General features: G+C 46.9%; 1 protein-coding gene across 2 annotated transcripts in view; it reads left to right on the top strand.

Moving 5' to 3' along the window:
- Positions 1-27,719, top strand: part of SPATS1 (spermatogenesis associated serine rich 1) — a 150,701-nt gene that overhangs the window by 110,891 nt on the left and 12,091 nt on the right. For both annotated transcript variants that reach the window (XM_063915257.1, XM_063915256.1), the window contains one exon: positions 10,265-10,382. In XM_063915257.1, the coding sequence (XP_063771327.1) occupies positions 10,265-10,382 (118 nt within the window). The remainder of the gene's footprint in view (positions 1-10,264; positions 10,383-27,719) is intronic.

Raw genomic sequence — 27,719 nt, 5'->3', positions numbered from 1 at the left:
TCACAGACTGTGAGCACAAAAACCAGCACCGGATCCCCTGCCGTGCACAGAGCCTATAACCACTGCACAGCAAAAGACCCGAACCGGAGTATCAGCTGCGCTCAGGTTACTCCACTAGCACTTGTCTCCCGGTTGCCATGACGACGTGGCAGCACAGGGCAGGAGACCCTAACAGTACCCCCCCTCTGACGAGGGGTCAAAGAACCCCTACCACCGGGTTTATCGGGGAACTGCGAGAAGAAAGAGCGTATCAGTCTGGGGGCATGAAGATCACAACTGCGCACCCACGACCGCTCCTCCGGGCCATACCCCTTCCAGTGCACCAAAAATGACAGCCGACCCCGAACCACCTTGGAGTCAAGAATCCTTTCAACAACAAACTCCCTCTGGCCACGTATCAGAAGAGGGGAAGGTCTTCCACTGGAAGAAGGATTACTAATCGCCCGTTTTAAAAGGGAACAATGAAATGTTTTATTGATACCCAAAGAACGGGGCAGATCTAACTGAAATGCCACCGGATTGATAACCCTGGTGATCTTATAAGGGCCGATGAACCGGGGGCCTAACTTATGAGATGGCTGTCTCAACTTCAAATTCTTGGTAGACAACCAGACGAAGTCTCCTAATTTGAAGCTGCAGGGTCTTTTCCGCTTATCAAAAACCCTTTTGGTCACTAATGACACAGACACAAGGGCTTTCTTCACTTTCCGCCAAATACCTCTAAGGACCGAAACCACAGAGGAACCACCAGGCGTGGAGTCCAGGGGGTCAAAAGAATTGGCCTTAGGATGATGCCCATACACACAAAGGAAGGGAGAGATCCCTGTAGCAGAGTGAGCCGCATTGTTATAGGCAAACTCCGCCATGGACAGATGAGCAACCCAGTCAGTCTGACACTTGGAGACATAACACCTGAGGAACTGCTCCAAGGACTGGTTCACCCTTTCAGTCTGCCCATTAGACTGCGGATGGTAGCCTGACGACAAGCTGACAGAAATCTGGAGATCGGAACAAAATGCCCTCCAGAATTTGGCCACAAACTGGGATCCGCGGTCAGAGACCACATCAAGTGGCAACCCGTGGAGACGCACAACATGCAGCATAAATAATTCAGACAGGCGTCTGGCTGATGGCAGCCCAACCAGTGGAACGAAGTGCGCCATCTTCGAAAACCTGTCAACGACAACCCAGATGGCTGTCATCCCCGAGGATTTGGGCAAGTCCACCACAAAATCCATTGAAATGTGGGTCCATGGCTTAGATGGGATAGAGAGTGGATGTAATGGGCCAACAGGAACCCCTCTAGGAGTCTTATTTCGGGCACAGATGTCACATGCCCGAACCCACTGATCCACATCCTTAGCCACCGAGGGCCACCACACCGCCCTAGATAGCAACTCCCGAGTTCTGGCAATACCCGGGTGACCTGCCGACTTCTTGGCATGGAATTCCAGGAACACTCGCTGTCTTAACCTAGGAGGCACAAACAAAAGACCTACCGGAAGGTCTGGAGGAGCCTGCTCCTGTGCTCTAAGGACTAATGATAAGAGGTCCTGGGTAATGCCCACTTTAATACATGATGGGGAAACAATGGGCAACGGCTCCTCGGTGGTCTCCTGGATTGGAGCAAAACTCCGCGAGAGCGCATCAGCCTTGATGTTTTTTGACCCAGGGCGATATGTTATCAAAAAATTAAAGCGAGCAAAAAACAAAGCCCATCGTGCCTGCCTGGCATTGAGACGCTTCGCTGACTCTAAATATGCCAGATTCTTATGGTCAGTGAGAATTGAGACCACAAACTTAGCCCCCTCAAGCCAGTGTCTCCACTCCTCGAGTGCATCCTTAATAGCCAACAATTCCCGGTTACCCACGTCATAATTCATCTCGGCAGGCGAAAATTTACGGGAAAAGTAAGCACAGGGATGAAGGCGATTATCAGACACTCCCATCTGAGAAAGCACTGCCCCAATACCCATCTCAGAGGCATCCACCTCCACCACAAAAGGACGCTCTGGATCTGGGTGTCGCAGCACCTTGGCCGAAACAAATGCCCTTTTGAGACGGGCAAAAGCCGCTTTAGCCTCACAAGACCAGTGAGCAACATCCGCCCCTTTCTTAGTGAGTGCCACCAAGGGCGCCACTATAGACGAAAATCCAGCGATAAATCGTCTATAAAAATTCGCAAAGCCCAGGAAACGCTGAAGCGCCTTCAAACTAGTGGGCTGCACCCAATCCAGGACTGCCTGTACCTTGGAACCCTCCATTTGGAAACCTTCTGGGGAGATAATATATCCTAGAAATGCGATTTGCTGAACTTCAAATTCGCACTTCTCCAGCTTCGCCCCAAGCTGGTGGTCTCTGAGTTTCTGGAGGACTAAGCGTACATGCTTCTGATGTTCCTCCAGGGAATGGGAGAAGATTAGGATGTCATCTAAGTATACAACTAAGAATCTATCCAAATATTCCCTGAGCACATCATTCATGAAATCCTGGAAGACTGCCGGGGCATTACAGAGCCCAAAAGGCATCACCAAATATTCATAATGCCCTGAGTGGGTATTAAAGGCAGTCTTCCATTCATCCCCCTCTCTTATTCGGATTAGATTGTACGCACCGCGTAGGTCAATCTTAGAAAAAATGGTGGCAGTACGAAGCTGGTCAAACAAGACCGAAATGAGAGGCAGTGGGTATGAGTTTTTAATCGTGATACGGTTCAATTCCCTGAAGTCGATGCAGGGTCGCAACGAACCGTCCTTTTTACCCACGAAGAAGAACCCCGACCCAACTGGAGACTGTGAAGGTCTGATAAATCCCTTAGCCAAGTTCTCCTGAATGTACTCTGCCATAGCCTGAGTCTCAGGACGTGACAGGGAGTACAACCTGCTCTTGGGAAGCTTAGCATTTGGCAACAAATCAATGGCACAGTCATAGGGGCGATGGGGAGGTAGTACCTCTGCAACTTTTTTGGAGAACACGTCCGCAAAATCTGCATAACACCCTGGCAATCCTGGCAAACTTAGCTGCGAGAGCCTGACTGGAAGGCTCAAGCAACTCCTGAAACAATCAGTACCCCAACTAAGAATCTCCCCAGAGACCCAGTCAAATTGAGGATTGTGGGCCCTTAACCAGGGTAACCCCAACACCAATGGGGCAAAAGTACAGACAGTCACATAAAAGGACAATTTTTCAGAGTGTGTGGCTCCAATAAACAAAGAAATCTGGCTAGTGCAAGAGGTAATTTTACCTTGGGATAATGGTTCCCCGTTTAACCCACAAATCTCAATTTCCGATGCCAAGGGTACTAAGGGAACAGAGTGTTTCAGGGCGAATTGGCGGTCCATAAAAACCCCGTCGGCCCCACTGTCCACAAAGGCCTCAGTCTTGACAGTTTGACCGAGGATCTTCAAGGTCACCGGAATGATAAAAGTCTTCTTGGGAAATTCTGACTTCTGGCCTGACAGGATATTTCCCATCACCCTCAGGCCCTGAAGTTTTCCGGCTTTTCTGGGCATGATACTACCACATGACCTTTATTCCCACAGTACAAACACAACCCCTGCTGTCTCCTCCGCGTCTTCTCACGTGAGGAGAGGCGGGTAGCCCCAATCTGCATAGGCTCCTCAGAAAATTCCTCAGAGTCTGAGGTTCCCTTGGGAAGGAAGGAAATCTCAGTCTCCCTTTCAAGCCTACGCTCTCTCAGCCGTCTATCCACCCGGATGGATAACTGCATGAGCTGATCCAAGCTATCGGGCAAGGGATATTGTACCAGTTGGTCCTTTATCTGGTTAGAAAGACCTCTTCGGTACTGGTGTCTCAGGGCTGGGTCATTCCACTGGGTATCATGGGCCAACCTCCGAAACTCCGTACAGTAAACCTCAACTGGCCTTCGCCCTTGCTTAAGGATCGAAATCTGAGCCTCGGCTGAGGCCGTCTTGTCAGGGTCATCATACAACATGCCCAGTGCCGTAAAAAAAGCATCAACACTTTTAAGCGACGGACAGTCAGGCTGCAACCCATATGCCCAGACCTGTGGGTCTCCTTGTAGCAAGGAAATCACTATGCCCACCCGCTGAATCTCCGACCCAGAAGACTGAGGCCTAAGCCGGAAGCATAGCTTGCAGCTCTCCTTGAAACAAAAGAACTGCGAGCGATCTCCAGAAAAACGATCCGGGAGATTTACTTTCGGCTCCTTAACCCCTGCAGGTGCTGCTGCTGCGGGAGCTCCGCCAGCAGCCTGGGAGGTGTGCATTTTAATGGACAAATCATGAAATTGTCGAGTCAGGACCTGCACCTGATCGACCACCTGTTGCAACGTATTTTGAGGGGTATGCTCCATATTCCCACAAAATTTCAACAGGAGTATTAGGCTGCTGAATATGTTATGCACACCAGTGCCTGCAGGAAAGTACTGGTGTCAGAACTGTTATGCACTCCAGTGTCTGCAGGAATGTACTGGTGTTTGAACTGTTATGCAAAACAAATGGACTCACAGACAAACTGGGGAATATGACATAACGTACACAGAAGGTAATAGGGTAACAAAATACACACAAAGTGAACAGAGAAGCCCAGAGGCTAAGGAACTGGGTATCTCCCTTGTATTAGAACTGCACAGATGGAAAAAGCAAGATGTTGTGTTTTAATACGTAGAGAACCCGAAATGCTGTTGCTAAGGGCAACAGCAAAACCCTAAAGGGTTACCAACGGGTGTGGCAGTAAACTCCTTGGTCAGAGATGGAATGATAGACACAAGGAGAGTCTCCACAATCCTATTTCTCACTTGCAGTGCACAGGTTTTAGCTTACTGCCACTAAACTGACCCCTGACACCTAGCACAGTGAGACAGGATTAGACAGGCAAGTCTTAGAATACAGCCGCAAACTTGCTAACTTCACAGAGTAGTAACAGAACCCCAGCAAGCTAAACGACTGACTCCAGTCTTACTGCTAGGTCTGGATTGGCAGAGTGTAATACCAAATCCCCAGGCCTATTTGCAGTAAGCAACAAACAAATACAAAGCTACACAGTACTGGCTAACTTTCATGAACTGACTAACCAACAAAGATTCAGCAGCATCTGCTTACCCTGAAAAGAGGCCTTATAAAGCAGGTGCTGTCCACGCCCCACTCAGACCTCACAGACTGTGAGCACAAAAACCAGCACCGGATCCCCTGCCGTGCACAGAGCCTATAACCACTGCACAGCAAAAGACCCGAACCGGAGTATCAGCTGCGCTCAGGTTACTCCACTAGCACTTGTCTCCCGGTTGCCATGACGACGTGGCAGCACAGGGCAGGAGACCCTAACACTGGGCTACCTCAATATATTTGTGCAGCACTACTTTAAAGCAGTTTCATCTGCCTGCAGAAACTCACAGTTTGCCAGCTCCCGCTGTCCACTCTGACGAGAATAGACTTGAGACACATTCGCAAATTATCAAGTGATGTATTGAGGGAATTTAATTTCTACCTATTTCAGTTATACACTAGCGCACCCTATTGGACCTTCTTTTATATGGCAGCACCACTGGACTGGACTGGATTTATACGGAATTATATGGATTTATATGGCAGGATCACTGGAATTATACGGCAGGATCACTGGAATTAAATGGTCAGGATCACTGGACATATATGGCAGTAGCGCTGGACATATACGGCAGTATCAATGGACATATACGGCAGTATCACTGGACTGGACTTATACACCAGTACCACTGTAATTATACGGCAGGATATACGCCAGTACCACTGGATTATACGGCAGGATTACTGGAATTATACAACAGGATCACTGGCCTTATACGGCAGGATCACTGGAATTATACTGCAGGATCACTGGAATTATATGGCAGGATCACTGGACTTACACACCAGTACCACTGGAATTATACGGCAAGATCACTGGAATTATACAGCAGGATCACTGGAATTATACGGCAGTTCCGCTGGACATATACAGCAGTTCCGCTGGACATATACGGCAGTACCGCTGGACATATACGGCAGTAGCGCTGGACATATACGGCAGGATCACTGGAATTATACGGCAGATTCACTGGATTTTTACGGCAGTACCGCTGGACATATACGGCAGCACAGGGACACCACCACTGGACTGATGCAGAACCACACAGCACCACTGCAATGGACTGGAATTATACAGCAGCACTGGACATATGGCAGCAGAGGACACCACCACTGTGACTGGACTGATGCAGCACAACACAGCACTACTGGACTGGACTTATACATCAGCACTGGACATATGGCAGCAGAAGACACCACCACTGTGACTGGACTGATGCAGCACAGCACACCACCACTGGACTGATGCACAACACAGCAACACTGCAAGGGACTTTTACAGCAGCACTAGACATATGGCAGCAGAGGACACAACCACTGTGACTGGACAGATGCAGCACAAGGATACACGGACACTGAGGACAGTGAGAAATGTGCGGAAACTCCTCTCTTCTAACCTAAGCAAGTGACCACGTGTCCTCTGTGCTGATCTTATAGAAAACAGGTCCCTCCCAAGCTCTGTGTATTGACCCCTTATATATTTGTAAATGTTGATCATGTCCCCTCTTAGTCTCCTCTTTTCCAATGTAAACATGCCTAGCCTCGCAAGCCTTTCCTCGTATTCCAGCGTCTCCATGCCCTTGATTAGTTTGGTCGCTGCCTCTTAACCTTTTCTAGCTCCAGGATACCCTTTTTGTAATATGGTGCCCAAAATTGCACACCGTATTGATGATGTGGTCTCACTAGTGATTTATATAATGGGAGTATAACACTCTCGTCCTTTGCATCAATTCCCCGTCTTATTAGCCTTCTTTGCTGCACTCCTACTTTGGGTACTGCTGCTTAATTTGTTATCTATGTGAACCCCTAAGTCTTTTTCCAGTACAGAACCCCCTAATATTACCCCATTTAGTATGTAGGTGTTATTTTTGGTCTTGCCCCCACAGTGCATTACCTTACACTTGTCTGTGTTGAATCTCATTCTCCATTTTGCTGCCCATGCTTCCAGTTTAGTTAAGTCATTCTGAAGAGACTCCGCATCCCCCTCCGTATTTATAACCTTACACAATTTGGTATTGTCTGCAAAAATTGACACCATGCTCTCTAGACCTACTGTTAGGTCGTTGATGAAAATGTTGAACAAAAGTGGTCCAAGTACAGACCCTTGTGGCACACCACTTAGTAGAATTGCTAGAGCCCCAAACCATGCAGGGGTGGCACTGTCTCCCTTTTTCTGGGAGCTGTAATGTGCAGATCACTGAGAGATCCTTGGAGGTTGTTAGTGATCTACAAAATTGTTGAGCAGTGTCTAAATTTATTTGATTCAAATATGTAGTTACAGCCTGGCTTATCTTCTTGACCAACGCACTACGTCCACCTCCCCTCTCCTACTAGCCCTTCACTGGCTTCCCTTCCCTTTCAGAATCCAATTCAAGCTTCTCACACTCACTTACAAAGTCCTCACCCACTCCTCTCCAGTTACAGCTCTGACCTTATCTCCCGTTCTCTTCACTCTGCTAATGCACGCCACCTACTTCCTCCCACTCCTACCTTCAAGATTTCTCACGTGCTGCTCTCTTTCTCTGGATTTCCCTACCTCTCCCCCTCAGACTCTCCACCTCTCTACAAAACTTCAAACAGGCTGTCAAGACCCACTTCTTCACCAAACCCAGCATAATCTCTTCCTAACGCTTTGTTCCACGCTTACTGTCTACCCCATCTGTGCCACCCCTGTCTGTCTGCCCCTCTCCTTTAGAATGTAAGCTCTCACGAGCAGGGCCCTCAACCCTCATGTGCTTATCCTTTTCTTTCTTAAACATCCTCGACGGCACCTAATTCCACGGTTTCTGCCACCTGATACTTCTTTCAGTGTCATCTGCTTATGCACTTATGTTTATTTACCCTGTACTTGTCCTATATTGTCTTTAACTATAAGTCACTATTGTCCCGTTTTGATTTTTCATTTATGTACTCTGTAATTGGGCGCTGCGGATCCCTTGTGGCGCAATATAAATAAAGGATAATAATAATAGTTTGCAATTTCACATTTACTGCTGGCTGTTGGTGATCACCCCATTTGCATTCATAGTTCATGTTACAATAAATGTTTTTACATTTCTTTGTGCAAAAATGTTATAGAAATAGTATTTCTAAATACAAAAAAGTATATATTTTATTAAAAAGACAAACACTATTGTGGTCAACGGACCTGATTCAGTAAGGATTGAAAATTCTGCATAGTAGCAGAATTTGCAATTCTTGGGATCGCATGCTGGGGCGCCCATCGCAGGGCAAGGCCATCCAGCATACTAACAGCCCTTCCCCCCCCCCCCCCCTTGACCACACTGAGGTTGTGGTCCGACTGCAAGTTCAGCGTGATCACTAAAAATGAGGTAGCCTCCTGCCCATAGAAGGGTCGCCGCCATTTTAGTGATCACAGCGGCCGCGCATGACATCACGCAGCCGCCCTGATCAAACCCCCAACATACACCCCATTTTAATGCCATGCCCCTGCAACGCTCCGTCTTTGCCTTGGAAACGGAGTATTGCCGCCCACCCCCTTCTGCCACCCGAATGCCTCTGCATCCTTTTAGCATTTTTTGCGGTTGGATCCCGTATTGCGATCCAACCTGAATCGGGCCCAATGTTCACCATTCAAGGCTCACTACTAAAATTGTTAACATGTATCAATTGAAGCTGAAGCTGGTATGCTTACCATTGTGAGAACCATCTGAATTTAATAGAATAGAATAGAATATCCACTTTCTCAAATACAACTCAATTTTTTAATTCATCAAAAATCTTAGACATTCCTGCAACTTTTTTGGGGGATCTACGTACTGATTCAACTAACTAGTTTGAGAAAGAAAACATGGCAGATTTGAGCCTATTCACTCTTCCACTGTCTCTAATCATTCCAATAGCACCACACACCACCAGAAACTAAAAGGACTGTCACCAATGTTTGCTGCATATTGGTGTCTGACAGTGGTTCATCGTCCCTGGTGGCCCATCGGTGACTTATCTCCTCCCGATGGCTGTAGCTGCTCCAGCAGCACCTATCAGGTCCAGTGGCCATGTGACTATGACCTCCGACCGTCATTTAGTGCCTAACCCAACTCCCCCACCGGCTGTCTAACCCTTATTACCCCCTATTGCCTGACCCAAACCCAGTGTCGGACTAGGGTCTGAAGGGCCCACCGGGGAATGCAGTGGTAGGGGCCCATGTTTAGGGGTGTGGTCAGTCTCCAGTGGGGGTGGGGCAAGCTGCTACATTGGTTTGCCTAACCATTAGTGAGTGCATGGGATGGGCCCCTTGACAAATATATAAATACTGCTAGTGCGTGCATGATAATGTACAAGATAAATATTGGCAATGCACTGTAGAGAATACAACATAGTCCTGTACAGTATAAGATAACATATGTATAATGTATAATTAAAGAACACAGTCTGGAACCTGATCACTAGAGGAAGAGGAGGGCCCCCGGGCAGTGGGGCCCACCGGTGGTTTCCCCTGTACCTTTGTGAGCCAGTCCAACCCTGCCCTAACCTGCCTGCAGCATAACCCTAGTGTCAACATTCAGAAAATGTCGACTTCACCTATTGCCATTCTGAGAATGTTGACACATTTCCCGTCAAAATTATAACAATATCGACATTGTGGTGTCTTCATTGTTGACCTTTTGACTACAGCCCCTGTCGGCATTGTGGTATCAACACTAAGCCTATCAGCATTGCTATTATCGACACAGTGACTGTTTCCGAATGTAACATATAAATTCAGTCTCACGTAAATAATAAATGATAGCACATTTTTCTTAATTAAATCAATCGTGTAACAATCCATCATAATCTAAGGTAATGGCATGCCTGATGTCTAGCATTCATATATGGTTAGTTGTCTGTTGTGTCACAGTCACCTTCTGCGGATGGATGCCCGCACTCCCTCCTAGTGATGAGATGTACTGACCCTGATGTGCTCATTTGGTATACGGAAAGCTCATTGCTGTTCCCATAAAGAATGGAAAGTTGCAGTATTTGTGTCTACATTAATTATTCATATACTGTAGCTGGCTGCTCAATAAATCCTTAATAGAACAGAAAGGCTTACTATAAATTAAGCTGATTTTATGGTGTATCTGTGGTGATTCATTGCACAGACCATACATAACTCCTCCTATCACCTGATACAATGCAGATATAATGTCTCTGTGCATTTCTCCTTTACCTCCTAGTGCCTGATCCCAGGAACGGGATCTCTGCTGCCCAGCCGGGTGATAAACCTTTCCGTACAGTGGAATACAGCCCCAGCTTTTACAAATTTGGATCTACATTACCAATGGTTAATTTTAGGTATGTATTAAAGTGCACCCATTGCCTACACGGAGGGGAGGGAGCAGTTATGTGGCCGAATCATTATTTTTACGAGTTCACCAATTGCTTAAGCCACTCATTGTGGGGCAGATTCGGAATTGGAAGCTAGTCAAAAAAAGCAAGTAACTTTGCACCTGGACAAACCATGTTTAATGCAAGGGGTGGAAATCAGGGTCATATTGAGAGTGGGGGGGGGGGGCATGTGCAAGCTTTGTCCGGGCCCCCACTCTATAGCCAGCAGTGCTGAGCACTAGTAGACTCCGACGCTTTATAATAGCCTACTGTATATGCATAGGTCTCCAGGGAAATGGTGCGGTGGCCATTTTTCAGGTGATTTTCCGACTGCAGCAGGAAAATGTCTGCTGGCCATTTTTCCGGTGATTTGTAAAGCACTGACACTGCCCCTTTGTGCCTGTGTGGCCTCCCCTGGACCCAGGGGCCCCTGTGCAGATACCAAAGCATTTCTGGCAGGGCTGCCATCAGAAATTGTGGGGCCCGGAATTGATAAAATAGGCAGGGCCCCCGTCTGGGAGGGGTAGGAGCCGTGGATAATGTGGGTGGAGCTACATCAGTGGTGGGGTATCAATTGGTGCGTAAGCCAGTTTAAAAAAAAATTGTCAAATTTTGGGATGTGGGTTTGGATGTTTTTGTAACCTGTCAATAACATATGAAACTATATAGGGAAAGCCACACCAATTCTACACACACAATATATATATATATATATATATATACACACACACACACACACACACACACACACACACACACACACACACTATTTAAAAGAAAAGTCAGATCCACAGAAAATACATTGATAAAGCCACATTTAAATATAAATATACTGAAAAAGCCAGATCCACAGAAACAAACAAACATTGAAATAGTAGTAGGCTCAGGTGAAAAAATATGTTTTGTCCCCTCCCCCGTGAGGAGAGGCAATGGGTGACAGGGAGAGAAAGAGGGTGACGGACAGAGGGTGACAAGCAGAGACAGAGGGTGATGAGCAGAGAGTAGAAACATAGGGAGTCATTCTGACCCGATCGCACGCTGCAGTTTTTTGCAGCATAGCGATCAGGTCAGAACCGCACATGCGCCAGCGCATGGCCGCCCGTCGCTGCGCTACGATCGCCTCTGCCTGATTGACAGGCAGAGGTGGTCGATGGGCGGGAGGGGGCAAAACGGCGGCGGTTGGCCGCCGTTTCGTGGGAGCGGTCCAGCCAACGCAGGCGTGGCCGGACCGTGCAGGGAGTATCCCGCAGCAGCTGCATGATGTCACACGCAGCTGCTACGGGCCGGGGAGCGAAGAGTAGCTCCCGGCCAGCACGTTAAAGTTGCGCTGGCCGGGAGCTACTCTTGAAGTGCAAAGGCATCGCCGCTGTGCGATGCCTTTGCACTTCTGCGGGGGGGGGGGGGGGCAGCACTGACATGCGGGCGGACTAGCCCTGTGCTGGGTGTCCCCCCGCATGTCTGAGTTCATGATCGTAGCTGTGCTAAATTTAGCACAGCTACGATCAACTCGGAATGACCCCCATAGAAATATATAATTTGACGGCGGATAAGAAGCACTTGGCCCATCTAGTCTGCCCTTTTTTTTTTAACCATATTTTTATCTCAAAACTTATTTGATCCTTATTTCTTCGTAAGGATATACTTATGTCTATCCCATTCATGTTTAAATTGCTCTACTGTCTTAGCCTCTACCACCTCTGATGGGAGGCTATTCCACTTGTCCACTACCCTTTCTGAGAATTAATTTTTCCTCATATTTCTCCTGAACCTCCCCCCCTCCAGTCTCAGTGCATGTCCTCGTGTCCTATTGCTTCTCTTCATATGGAGAATGTTTCCCTCCTGAACTTTGTTAAAACCCTTGATATATTTGAAAGTTTCTATCATGTCCTCCCTTTCCCTTCTCTGCTCCAAACTATACATATTGAGATTTTTTTAGTCTTTCTAGGTATGTTTTGTGATGTAGGCCATGCACCATTTTAGTTGCCATTCTTTGTACAGTCTCTAATGTATTAATATCCTTTTGAAGAGATGGCCTCCAGAATGGAACACAGTATTCTAGATGAGGCCATACCAATGACCTATACAGTGGCATTATTACTAGTGATGAGCACCGTAAATTTTTCGGGTTTTGTGTTTTGGTTTTGTGTTCGGTTCCGCGGCCGTGTTTTGGGTTCGAACGCGTTTTGGCAAAACCTCACCGAATTTTTTTTGTCGGATTCGGGTGTGTTTTGGATTCGGGTGTTTTTTTCAAAAAACCCTAAAAAACAGCTTAAATCATAGAATTTGGGGGTCATTTTGATCCCAAAGTATTATTAACCTCAATAACCATAATTTCCACTCATTTTCAGTCTATTCTGAACACCTCACAATATTATTTTTAGTCCTAAAATTTGCACCGAGGTCGCTGGATGGCTAAGCTAAGCGACCCAAGTGGCCGACACAAACACCTGGCCCATCTAGGAGTGGCACTGCAGTGTCACGCAGGATGGCCCTTCCAAAAAACACTCCCCAAACAGCACATGACGCAAAGAAAAAAAGAGGTGCAATGAGGTAGCTGTGTGAGTAAGCTAAGCGACCCTAGTGGTCGACACAAACACCTGGCCCATCTAGGAGTGGCACTGCAGTGTCACGCAGGATGGCCCTTCCAAAAAAACACTCCCCAAACAGCACATGACGCAAAGAAAAAAAGAGGCGCAATGAGGTAGCTGTGTGAGTAAGCTAAGCGACCCTAGTGGCCGACACAAACACCTGGCCCATCTAGGAGTGGCACTGCAGTGTCACGCAGGATGGCCCTTCCAAAAAACACTCCCCAAACAGCACATGACGCAAAGAAAAAAAGAGGCGCAATGAGGTAGCTGTGTGAGTAAGCTAAGCGACCCTAGTGGCCGACACAAACACCTGGCCCATCTAGGAGTGGCACTGCAGTGTCACGCAGGATGGCCCTTCCAAAAAACACTCCCCAAACAGCACATGACGCAAAGAAAAAAAGAGGCGCAATGAGGTAGCTGTGTGAGTAAGCTAAGCGACCCTAGTGGCCGACACAAACACCTGGCCCATCTAGGAGTGGCACTGCAGTGTCACGCAGGATGGCCCTTCCAAAAAACACTCCCCAAACAGCACATGACGCAAAGAAAAAAAGAGGCGCAATGAGGTAGCTGTGTGAGTAAGCTAAGCGACCCTAGTGGCCGACACAAACACCTGGCCCATCTAGGAGTGGCGCTGCAGTGTCACGCAGGATGGCCCTTCCAAAAAACACTCCCCAAACAGCACATGACGCAAAGAAAAAAAGAGGCGCAATGAGGTAGCTGTGTGAGTAAGCAAAGCGACCCTAGTGACCGACACAAACACCTGGCCCATCTAGGAGTGGCACTGCAGTGTCACGCAGGATGGCCCTTCCAAAAAACACCCCCCAAACAGCACATGACGCAAAGAAAAATGAAAGAAAAAAGAGGTGCAAGATGGAATTGTCCTTGGGCCCTCCCACCCACCCTTATGTTGTATAAACAGGACATGCACACTTTAACCAACCCATCATTTCAGTGACAGGGTCTGCCACACGACTGTGACTGAAATGACGGGTTGGTTTGGACCCCCACCAAAAAAGAAGCAATTAATCTCTCCTTGCACAAACTGGCTCTACAGAGGCAAGATGTCCACCTCATCATCATCCTCCGATATATCACCATGTACATCCCCCTCCTCACAGATTATCAATTCGTCCCCACTGGAATCCACCATCTCAGCTCCCTGTGTACTTTGTGGAGGCAATTGCTGCTGGTCAATGTCTCCACGGAGGAATTGATTATAATTTATTTTAATGAACATCATCTTCTCCACATTTTCTGGATGTAACCTCGTACGCCGATTGCTGACAAGGTGAGCGGCGGCACTAAACACTCTTTCGGAGTACACACTTGTGGGAGGGCAACTTAGGTAGAATAAAGCCAGCTTGTGCAAGGGCCTCCAAATTGCCTCTTTTTCCTGCCAGTATAAGTACGGACTGTCTGACGTGCCTACTTGGATGCGGTCACTCATATAATCCTCCACCATTCTTTCAATGGTGAGAGAAGCATATGCAGTGACAGTAGACGACATGTCCGTAATCGTTGTCAGGTCCTTCAGTCCGGACCAGATGTCAGCATCAGCAGTCGCTCCAGACTGCCCTGCATCACCGCCAGCGGGTGGGCTCGGAATTATGAGCCTTTTCCTCGCACCCCCAGTTGCGGGAGAATGTGAAGGAGGAGATGTTGACAGGTCGCGTTCCGCTTGACTTGACAATTTTGTCACCAGCAGTTCTTTGAACCCCAGCAGACTTGTGTCTGCTGGAAAGAGAGATCCAAGGTAGGTTTTAAATCTAGGATCGAGCACGGTGGCCAAAATGTAGTGCTCTGATTTCAACAGATTGACCACACGTGAATCCTTGTTAAGCGAATTAAGGGCTCCATCCACAAGTCCCACATGCCTAGCGGAATCGCTCTGTGTTAGCTCCTCCTTCAATGTCTCCAGCTTCTTCTGCAAAAGCCTGATGAGGGGAATGACCTGACTCAGGCTGGCAGTGTCTGAACTGACTTCACGTGTGGCAAGTTCAAAAGGTTGCAGAACCTTGCACAACGTTGAAATCATTCTCCACTGCGCTTGAGACAGGTGCATTCCACCTCCTATATCGTGCTCAGTTGTATAGGCTTGAATGGCCTTTTTGCTGCTCCTCCAACCTCTGAAGCATATAGAGGGTTGAATTCCACCTCGTTACCACTTCTTGCTTCAGATGATGGCAGGGCAGGTTCAGGCGTTTTTGGTGGTGCTCCAGTCTTCTGTACGTGGTGCCTGTACGCCGAAAGTGTCCCGCAATTCTTCTGGCCACCGACAGCATCTCTTGCACGCCCCTCTCGTTTTTTAAATAATTCTGCACCACCAAATTCAAGGTATGTGCAAAACATGGGACGTGCTGGAATTTGCCCATATTTAATGCACACACAATATTGCTGGCGTTGTCCGATGCCACAAATCCACAGGAGAGTCCAATTGGGGTAAGCCATTCTGCGATGATCTTCCTCAGTTGCCGTAAGAGGTTTTTAGCTGTGTGCGTATTCTGGAAAGCGGTGATACAAAGCGTAGCCTGCCTAGGAAAGAGTTGGCGTTTGCGAGATGCTGCTACTGGTGCCGCCGCTGCTGTTCTTGCGGCGGGAGTCCATACATCTACCCAGTGGGCTGTCACAGTCATATAGTCCTGAGCCTGCCCTGCTCCACTTGTCCACATGTCCGTGGTTAAGTGGACATTGGGTACAACTGCATTTTTTAGGACACTGGTGAGTCTTTTTCTGAGGTCTGTGTACATTTTCGGTATCGCCTGCCTAGAGAAATGGAACCTAGATGGTATTTGGTACCGGGGACACAGTACCTCCAACAAGTCTCTAGTTGCCTCTGCAGTAATGATGGATACCGGAACCACGTTTCTCACCGCCCAGGATGCCAAGGCCTCAGTTATCCGCTTTGCAGCAGGATGACTGCTGTGATATTTCATCTTCCTCGCAAAGGACTGTTGGACAGTCAATTGCTTGGTGGAAGTAGTAAAAGTGGTCTTACGAGTACGACTTCCCCTCTGGGATGACCATCGACTCCCAGCAGCAACAACAGCAGTGCCAGCAGCAGTAGGCGTTACACGCAAGGATGCATCGGAGGAATCCCAGGCAGGAGAGGACTCGTCAGAATTGCCAGTGACATGGCCTGCAGGACTATTGGCATTCCTGGGGAAGGAGGAAATTGACACTGATGGAGTTGGTGGGGTGGTTTGCGTGAGCTTGGTTACAAGAGGAAGGGATTTACTGGTCAGTGGACTGCTTCCGCTGTCTCCCAAAGTTTTTGAACTTGTCACTGACTTATGATGAATGCGCTGCAGGTGACGTATAAGGGAGGATGTTCCGAGGTGGTTAACGTCCTTACCCCTACTTATTACAGCTTGACAAAGGCAACACACGGCTTGACAAATGTTGTCCGCATTTCTGTTGAAATACTTCCACACCGAAGAGCTGATTTTTTTGGTATTTTCACCAGGCATGTCAATGGCCCTATTCCTCCCACGGACAACAGGTGTCTCCCCGGGTGCCTGACTTAAACAAACCACCTCACCATCAGAATCCTCCTGGTCAATTTCCTCCCCAGCGCCAGCAACACCCATATCCTCCTCATCCTGGTGTACTTCAACACTGACATCTTCAATCTGACTATCAGGAACTGGACTGCGGGTGCTCCTTCCAGCACTTGCAGGGGGCGTGCAAATGGTGGAAGGCGCATGCTCTTCATGTCCAGTGTTGGGAAGGTCAGGCATCGCAAACGACACAATTGGACTCTCCTTGTGGATTTGTGATTTCGAAGAACGCACAGTTCTTTGCTGTGCTTTTGCTAGCTTGAGTCTTTTCATTTTTCTAGCGAGAGGCTGAGTGCTTCCATCCTCATGTGAATCTGAACCACTAGCCATGAACATTGGCCAGGGCCTCAGCTGTTCCTTGCCACTCCGTGTGGTAAATGGCATATTGGCAAGTTTACGCTTCTCCTCCGACAATTTTATTTTAGATTTTTGAGTCCTTTTTTTACTGATATTTGGTGTTTTGGATTTTACATGCTCTGTACTATGACATTGGGCATCGGCCTTGGCAGACGACGTTGCTGGCATTTCATCGTCTCGGCCATAACTAGTGGCAGCAGCTTCAGCACGAGGTGGAAGTTGATCTTGATCTTTCCCTATTTTTGGAACCTCAACATTTTTGTTCTCCATATTTTAATAGGCACAACTAAAAGGCACCTCAGGTAAACAATGGAGATGGATGGATACTAGTATACTTATGGATTGACGAGCGACTGCCGACACAGAGGTAGCTACAGCCGTGGACTACCGTACTGCGTCTGCTGCTAATATAGACTGGATGATAATGAGATATAAAATATATATATATCACTACTGCAGCCGGACAGGTATATATTATATAATGACGGACCTGCTGGACACTGTCAGCTCAGCACTGCAGACTCCTAAAGTAAGCTACTAGTATCAAGAAGATAGAAAAAAAAAAAACACCACAGGTAGGTGGTATACAATTATGGATGGACGAGCGACTGCCGACACAGAGGTAGCTACAGCCGTGGACTACCGTACTGCGTCTGCTGCTAATATAGACTGGATGATAATGATATAAAAAATATATATATATATCACTACTGCAGCCGGACAGGTATATATTACATAATGACGGACCTGCTGGACACTGTCAGCTCAGCACTGCAGACTCCTAAAGTAAGCTACTAGTAGTATCAAGAAGATAGAAAAAAAAAACACCACAGGTAGGTGGTATACAATTATGGATGGACGAGCGACTGCCGACACAGAGGTAGCTACAGCCGTGGACTACCGTACTGCGTCTGCTGCTAATATAGACTGGATGATAATGATATAAAAAAAATATATATATATCACTACTGCAGCCGGACAGGTATATATTATATAATGACGGACCTGCTGGACACTGTCAGCTCAGCACTGCAGACTCCTAAAGTAAGCTACTAGTAGTATCTAGAAGATAGAAAGAAAAAAAAACACCACAGGTAGGTGGTATACAATTATGGATGGACGAGCGACTGCCGACACAGAGGTAGCTACAGCCGTGGACTACCGTACTGCGTCTGCTGCTAATATAGACTGGATGATAATGAGATATAAAATATATATATATCACTACTGCAGCCGGACAGGTATATATTATATAATGACGGACCTGCTGGACACTGTCAGCTCAGCACTGCAGACTCCTAAAGTAAGCTACTAGTATCAAGAAGATAGAAAAAAAAAAAAACACCACGGGTAGGTGATATACAATTATGGATGGACGAGCGACTGCCGACACAGAGATAGCTACAGCCGTGGACTACCGTACTGCGTCTGCTGCTAATATAGACTGGATGATAATGATATAAAAAATATATATATATATCACTACTGCAGCCGGACAGGTATATATTATATAATGACGGACCTGCTGGACACTGTCAGCTCAGCACTGCAGACTCCTAAAGTAAGCTACTAGTATCAAGAAGATAGAAAAAAAAAAAAACACCACGGGTAGGTGGTATACAATTATGGATGGACGAGCGACTGCCGACACAGAGGTAGCTACAGCCGTGGACTACCGTACTGCGTCTGCTGCAGTGCTAATATAGACTGGATGATAATGATATAAAAAATATATATATATCACTACTGCAGCCGGACAGGTATATATTATATAATGACGGACCTGCTGGACACTGTCAGCAGAATGCGTTTATAGAATAAAAACACCACACGACGAGTGTTTAACTTTTTCAGGCAGACAATCACAATATACTGGTGGTCAGTGGTCACTGGTCAGTCACACTGGCACTGGCAGTGGTACTCTGGCAGCAAAAGTGTACTCTGTTAAAATATGTACTCCTGCTATAACTGCTCCCCAGTCTCCCCCACAATTAAGCTGTGTGAGCAGTGAGCACTCAGCACAGTCAGATATACAGTATTACATAGATGATGCAGCACACTGAGGCTGAGCACAGATATGGTATGTGACTGTGTCACACTGTGTATCGTTTTTTTTCAGGCAGAGAACGGATTAATTAAACTGGTGGTCACTGGTCACACTATCAGCAAGTAGTACTCCTAATATGCTCCCCAAAATTAGTAAATCAAGTGTCTCTACTACTCTCTAGTCTACTCTAAACGGAGAGGACGCCAGCCACGTCCTCTCCCTATCAATCTCAATGCACGTGTGAAAATGGCGGCGACGCGCGGCTCCTTATATAGAATCCGAGTCCCGCGATAGAATCCGAGCCTCGCGAGAATCCGACAGCGGGATGATGACATTCGGGCGCGCTCGGGTTAACCGAGCAAGGCGGGAAGATCCGAGTCTGCCTCGGACCCGAGTAAAAAGCGTGAAGTTCGGGGGGGTTCGGTTTCCGAGAAACCGAACCCGCTCATCACTAATTATTACTTCTTTCTTTCTGCTGCTGATTCCTCTCCCAATGCAGCCAAGCATCTGACTAGCCTTCCTCATTGCTTTGTTACATTGCTTACCTGCCTTTACATCACCTGAAATAGTGACTCCTAGATCCCTTTCCTCCTCAGTAGTTTTTTCAGTATCAGGCCATTAATACTATATTTAGCCTTTGGATTATTGAGACCCAAGTGCATGATTTTGCATTTTTTGGGCATTAAACTGTAATTTCCACACTCTTGACCATTCCTCTACTCTACCTAGATCCTCAGTCATTTGTTTTACCCCACCCGGTGTGTCTACCCTGTTGCATACCTTTGTGTCATCGGCAAAAAGGCATACTTTCCCATTAATGCCATTTGCAATGTCACCAATAAAGATATTAAAAAGCACTGGTCCAAGTACAGATCCCTGGGGTACTCCACTGGTAACATTTCCCTCCTGTGAATGCACTCCATTTACCACAACTCTCTGTTTTCTATCCTGCAACCAAGATCTTATCCATTCAATAATCCTAGTATCCAATCCCAAACTTCCAAGTTTATTTAGCAGTCTGCGATGTGGAACAGTGTCAAAAGCCTTACTAAAGTCTAGATAAGCTATATCCACGCCTCCACCTTTATCCATCACTTTAGTCACAGTCAAAAAAGTCAATAAGATTTGTTTGACATGATCTCCCCCCAGTGAATCCATGCTGTTTGGGATCCTGTAAATTGCTGGATTTGAGATAATCTACAACTCTTTCTTTCAAGAGTGTTTCCATCAATTTCCCTACTACTGATGTAAGACTCACTGGTCTGTAGTTGTTTGCCTCTTCCTCGCTTCCACTTTTGTGCAGTGGGACTATGTTCACTCTTTTCCAGTCCTCTGGAATTACTCCTGTAGCTAATGACTGGTTGAATAATACTGTCAATGCTACCAGCACCTCTTTAAGGGGGTCATTCCGAGTTATCGTAGCTGTGCTAAATTTAGCACAGCTACGATCATTCACACTGACATGCAGTGGGACGCCCAGCACAGGGCTAGCCTGCCCTGCATGTCACTGCGACAAAAAGCAGCGAGTGAATGGGTCAGAATGACCCCCTAAATTCTTTTAGTATCCTTGGATGTATCCCATCTGGCCCCATAGATTTGTCCACTTTCAGCTTTGAGAGTTCTGTTAGGACCTTCTCTTCTGTAAATGTACTTGTTTCATTTTCTTGAATATCCCTGCAACTTTACTGGTGCCCCTTCCCCTCTCTTTCAGCAGTGAATACTGAGCAAAAATAATTATTAAGATGATCTGCTTTTACATTGTCTCCCTCAACAAGACTCCCAGTCTCTGTCTTTAGTTTTATAATTCCGCCTTTTGTTTTTCTCCTTTCGCTTATATACCTAAAAAAAGTTTTGCCTCCTTTACCCACTGGGCCATTTTCTCCTCAGCTTGTGCCTTTGCACATCTGATTACCTTCTTAGTCTCCTTCTGTCTAACAAGATATATCTCTTTGTCTTCATTTTTTTGTGCCTGCTTATATTTCCTAAAAGCCATCTTTTTTTCTTTCACAATATTTGCTACTTCTTTCGCAAACCACACTGGCTTCCTATTCCTTGTGTTTTTCCTAACACTTTTGATACAAAGGTCTGTTACCTTTAATATTGCACTTTTTAATGTTTCCTACCTCTCCTGCACTGTTTTCAAGTTCCTCCACTCTGCCAAAGAATTTCCCAACCCTACAAAATCAGCCTTCCTAAAATCCAACACCTTTGATTTTGTATGGGATGAGTCAGTCTCTGTCTTTATGCTGAACCATACTGCTTGATGATCACTGGATCCCAGGTTTTCACCCACTTTTACATCCGATATTCTGTCTCCATTTGTAAGTATTAAGTCTGATATTGCATTTTCCGAGTGATCTCCCTCACCAATTGGTGGATGGATGCTCCATGAAGGGAATTTAAAATGTCTCTACTTCTAGTGGAACTAGCAACAGACACCTCCCAGTTTGCATCAGGAAGATTAAAGTCTCCCATGATTATTACCTCTCCTTTTAATGCCATTTTAGTTATGTACTGCAATAGGTTCTTGTCCAGTTCTTCTTCCTGTCCTGGTGGCTGTATATCACGCAATACGAATAATCAACTTCTCCCCTATTTCTATGGTCACCCAAAGGGCCTCAGTTTTTTCTTCAATACTTTGTATTAATGTAGTATTTATGCTTTTTTTAACATACATTGCTACCCCTCCTCCGATTTTTCCCATTCTGTCCTTCCTAAATAAAGTATATCCCGGTATAGCTATGTCCCAGTCATGATTTTCATTGCACCATGACTCTGTAATTGCCACAATATCTAGATCATCCCTTGTCATTATTGCAGTTAGTTCTGAGATTTTATTTCCTAAGCTCCTAGCATTTGCACACATAGCTTTTAGAGTTTTGTTTGTGCTTATCCTGTTCCTAGCTACTGTATGTTCTCTCTGCCTATGTTTATTTGGGTGTGATCCGAATTATCTTCTGTTGCTGTGGATATGCTTCCTATTCCCTTTGCCTGCAGAAACAATACCTCTGTGTTGGGGGAGCAGATTGCTGTATTCCTATTTGGTTCACTGCCCCCCTCTTTTAGTTTAAATAGTTCTTGATTAAACTTCCAAACTGTTCAGTTAGTATTCTCGTTCCCCTTGAAGATGGGTGCACTTTTGTATACGCTCCTATCTTGCCAGATGGTGTGACTATGGCCTATAAGTCCAAATCTCTCCTCATTGCACCATGTCCTTAGCCAAACATTGAAGTTTCTGATGCGATGAATTCTGTCTTCCCCTCTGTGTACTGGCAATACTTCTGAAAAAGTTACAGTGGTTGCCACCTGCTTCAGAGCAATCCCTAACTTCCTAAGGTTCCTAATTGTCCCTAGGTGGACAATGACATCCGCCTCCCCATCTCTTCTTGCCGCCTTCACAATTCTTAGCATGCACTCTTTATCCCTTGGAGCTGTGGCTCCAGGTAAGCACCTTACTTATTTCTCTACTTCATTTGCATTTCCCAGATGCATTCCTCTAATAATGGAATCTCCCAAGAGAAGTGCAGTCATTTTGGAGATGCAATTTTCCTGACCCATCTCCTGTTCCTATAGTTAGTAGATGTCCCCATATCCTCCTGTTCTGTAGTGCCTCTATTTGTTGTATCTTCCAGCCCTGCAAGAGTAGCATATGAGTTTTGCAGTGTCACAGCTTGCGGGAGATGTCTGTTTCCCTCTGGAAATCTCTGGCCTTGAGAGCCCACAGTAGTCCAGGCAGAATGTCTTCTGGTGGCTCTCTGAGGCAGTGGAAGCCTCAAAGACACAGACATCATACAAATCTCAGCATGCAGTTTAGCTATCTCCTCCTTCAGCAGATAAAATTGCTCACAGATTGGACAGCAGCTGAGTCTCCCCAATTCCTTTTTCAAAACAAATGCATTACATCCATTGCACTGCTTAGCCCAAACATTGTATCAGATGTTAATGGGATTGCAAATATTTGTGTTCCTGTTTGCGTATTATAAAACTCACCTTTTTCTGTATTCTAACTCACCTGCTGCTGTTTCAAACTCACAATTCACTTAAAAAGCCAAGCTCTCACTTTAGAATGCAAGCTCTCAAAATGAGCAAGCTCAATGAGTGTGGTCACTGGATGGATGAATAATGATATTGAGAGGCAGATGGTAATGAACAGAGAGTGATAGGGAGAGACACTGGATGATGGCTAAAGGCAGAAGGTGATGAGCAGAGGCACAGGGCGATGGGCAGAGAATGACAGGTGAACAGTGATGGGGAGATGCAGACCATGATGAATAGAGAGTAAAAGGCAGAGGGTGACAGGTCACTATCACCTTTCTTTTTACTTTATTACAACATCTACTTAATGTATTACCATAACATTATGTCCCTGGTCACCAGTGGTGCAAGCAGAAAAAATGTCTTTGTGGCCAAATGCCACATGGGGCATGACCAATGAAAATGTGGGCGTGATACACATATGGGGGCCCAGATACACATATGACCCCAATAGTGCCAGATACACATATGACCCCAATAGTGCCAGATACACATATGACCCCAATAGTGCCAGATATACATTGCCCCCACTGTGCCAGATATACATTGCCCCCACTGTGCCAGGCATACATTGACCCCACTGTGCCAGGCATACATTGCCCCCACTGTGCCAGGCATACATTGCCCCCATGTGCCAGATATACATTGCCACCACAGTGCCAGATATACATTGCCCCACTGTGCCAGATATACATTGCCCCCACAGTGCCAGATACACAAATGCCCCCACTGTGCCAGATACACAAATGCCCCCACTGTGCCAGATACACAAATGCCCCCACTGTGCCAGATACACAAATGCTCCCACCGCGCCAGATACACAAATGCCCCCACTGTGCCAGATGTACATTGCCCCACTGTGCCAGATGTACATTGCCCCCACTGTGCCAGATATACATTGCCCCACTGTGCCAGATATACATTGCCCCCACTGTGCCAGATATACATTGCCCCCACTGTGCCAGATATACATTGCCCCCACTGTGCCAGCTGTACATTGCCCCCACTGTGCCAGATGTACATTGCCACACAGGATGCAGGTATGGTGGATGGCCCGGCGGTACGGCGTGCCGGCTGGGAATGTCTTACCGGTACGCCGTACCACCCCGTACTGCCATACTTGCAGCACTGCTGCTCACTGCATAACCCATGTGTGTCCTGCCTGTACCTGTATGAAGGCTCTACACACACATACACACATATACCATCTACACACAAATCTACACATGCATACCATCTACACACACACACACACACACACACACACACACACACACACACACACACCTACACATACATACCATCTACATACACACACCACCTACACACACACACACACACACACACACACACATACACACACACATACCATCTACACACAAATCTACACATACATACCATCTACATACACACACACACACACACAAAAACACACACACACACACACACACACACACACACACACACACTCACACAAATCTACACATACATACCATCTACATACACACACCATCTACACACACATACCATCTACATACACCATCTACACGCACACATCTACACATACATACCATCTGCATGCACACACATGTACCATCTGCACACACTCATCTACACTAGAGATGAGCGCCTGAAATTTTTCGGGTTTTGTGTTTTGGTTTTGGGTTCGGTTCCGCAGCCGTGTTTTGGGTTCGACCGCGTTTTGGCAAAACCTCACCGAATTTTTTTTGTCGGATTCGGGTGTGTTTTGGATTCGGGTGTTTTTTTCAAAAAACACTAAAAAACAGCTTAAATCATAGAATTTGGGGGTCATTTTGATCCCAAAGTATTATTAACCTCAAAAACCATAATTTACACTCATTTTCAGTCTATTCTGAATACCTCACACCTCACAATATTATTTTTAGTCCTAAAATTTGCACCGAGGTCGCTGTGTGAGTAAGATAAGCGACCCTAGTGGCAGACACAAACACCGGGCCCATCTAGGAGTGGCACTGCAGTGTCACGCAGGATGTCCCTTCCAAAAAACCCTCCCCAAACAGCACATGACGCAAAGAAAAAAAGAGGCGCAATGAGGTAGCTGTGTGAGTAAGATTAGCGACCCTAGTGGCCGACACAAACACCGGGCCCATCTAGGAGTGGCACTGCAGTGTCACGCAGGATGTCCCTTCCAAAAAACCCTCCCCAAACAGCACATGACGCAAAGAAAAAAAGAGGCGCAATGAGGTAGCTGTGTGAGTAAGATTAGCGACCCTAGTGGCCGACACAAACACCGGGCCCATCTAGGAGTGGCACTGCAGTGTCACGCAGGATGTCCCTTCCAAAAAACCCTCCCCAAACAGCACATGACGCAAAGAAAAAAAGAGGCGCAATGAGGTAGCTGTGTGAGTAAGATTAGCGACCCTAGTGGCCGACACAAACACCGGGCCCATCTAGGAGTGGCACTGCAGTGTCACGCAGGATGTCCCTTCCAAAAAACCCTCCCCAAACAGCACATGACGCAAAGAAAAAAAGAGGCGCAATGAGGTAGCTGTGTGAGTAAGATTAGCGACCCTAGTGGCCGACACAAACACCGGGCCCATCTAGGAGTGGCACTGCAGTGTGACGCAGGATGTCCCTTCCAAAAAACCCTCCCCAAACAGCACATGACGCAAAGAAAAAAAGAGGTGCAATGAGGTAGCTGACTGTGTGAGTAAGATTAGCGACCCTAGTGGCCGACACAAACACCGGGCCCATCTAGGAGTGGCACTGCAGTGTCACGCAGGATGTCCCTTCCAAAAAAAACCTCCCCAATCAGCACATGATGCAAAGAAAAAGAAAAGAAAAAAGAGGTGCAAGATGGAATTGTCCTTGGGCCCTCCCACCCACCCTTATGTTGTATAAACAAAACAGGACATGCACACTTTAACCAACCCATCATTTCAGTGACAGGGTCTGCCACACGACTGTGACTGATATGACGGGTTGGTTTGGACCCCCCCCAAAAAAGAAGCAATTAATCTCTCCTTGCACAAACTGGCTCTACAGAGGCAAGATGTCCACCTCATCTTCACCCTCCGATATATCACCGTGTACATCCCCCTCCTCACAGATTATCAATTCGTCCCCACTGGAATCCACCATCTCAGCTCCCTGTGTACTTTGTGGAGGCAATTGCTGCTGGTCAATGTCTCCGCGGAGGAATTGATTATAATTCATTTTAATGAACATCATCTTCTCCACATTTTCTGGATGTAACCTCGTACGCCGATTGCTGACAAGGTGAGCGGCGGCACTAAACACTCTTTCGGAGTACACACTTGTGGGAGGGCAACTTAGGTAGAATAAAGCCAGTTTGTGCAAGGGCCTCCAAATTGCCTCTTTTTCCTGCCAGTATAAGTACGGACTGTGTGACGTGCCTACTTGGATGCGGTCACTCATATAATCCTCCACCATTCTATCAATGTTGAGAGAATCATATGCAGTGACAGTAGACGACATGTCCGTAATCGTTGTCAGGTCCTTCAGTCCGGACCAGATGTCAGCATCAGCAGTCGCTCCAGACTGCCCTGCATCACCGCCAGCGGGTGGGCTCGGAATTCTGAGCCTTTTCCTCGCACCCCCAGTTGCGGGAGAATGTGAAGGAGGAGATGTTGACAGGTCGCGTTCCGCTTGACTTGACAATTTTGTCACCAGCAGGTCTTTCAACCCCAGCAGACCTGTGTCTGCCGGAAAGAGAGATCCAAGGTAGGCTTTAAATCTAGGATCGAGCACGGTGGCCAAAATGTAGTGCTCTGATTTCAACAGATTGACCACCCGTGAATCCTTGTTAAGCGAATTAAGGGCTGCATCCACAAGTCCCACATGCCTAGCGGAATCGCTCCCTTTTAGCTCAGATTTAATGCACACACAATATTGCTGGCGTTGTCCGATGCCACAAATCCACAGGAGAGTCCAATTGGGGTAAGCCATTCTGCGATGATCTTCCTCAGTTGCCGTAAGAGGTTTTCAGCTGTGTGCGTATTCTGGAAAGCGGTGATACAAAGCGTAGCCTGCCTAGGAAAGAGTTGGCGTTTGCGAGATGCTGCTACTGGTGCCGCCGCTGCTGTTCTTGCGGCGGGAGTCCATACATCTACCCAGTGGGCTGTCACAGTCATATAGTCCTGACCCTGCCCTGCTCCACTTGTCCACATGTCCGTGGTTAAGTGGACATTGGGTACAACTGCATTTTTTAGGACACTGGTGAGTCTTTTTCTGACGTCCGTGTACATTCTCGGTATCGCCTGCCTAGAGAAGTGGAACCTAGATGGTATTTGGTAACGGGGGCACACTGCCTCAATAAATTGTCTAGTTCCCTGTGAACTAACGGCGGATACCGGACGCACGTCTAACACCAACATAGTTGTCAAGGACTCAGTTATCCGCTTTGCAGTAGGATGACTGCTGTGATATTTCATCTTCCTCGCAAAGGACTGTTGAACAGTCAATTGCTTACTGGAAGTAGGACAAGTGGGCTTACGACTTCCCCTCTGGGATGACCATCGACTCCCAGCGGCAACAACAGCAGCGCCAGCAGCAGTAGGCGTTACACGCAAGGATGCATCGGAGGAATCCCAGGCAGGAGAGGACTCGTCAGAATTGCCAGTGACATGGCCTGCAGGACTATTGGCATTCCTGGGGAAGGAGGAAATTGACACTGAGGGAGTTGGTGGGGTGGTTTGCGTGAGCTTGGTTACAAGAG

This window comes from Pseudophryne corroboree, chromosome 4, assembly GCF_028390025.1.
Source record: "Pseudophryne corroboree isolate aPseCor3 chromosome 4, aPseCor3.hap2, whole genome shotgun sequence".
In the NCBI taxonomy this organism is placed as follows: Eukaryota; Metazoa; Chordata; class Amphibia; order Anura; family Myobatrachidae; genus Pseudophryne; species Pseudophryne corroboree.
This window is presented reverse-complemented; position numbering and strand designations above follow the sequence as displayed.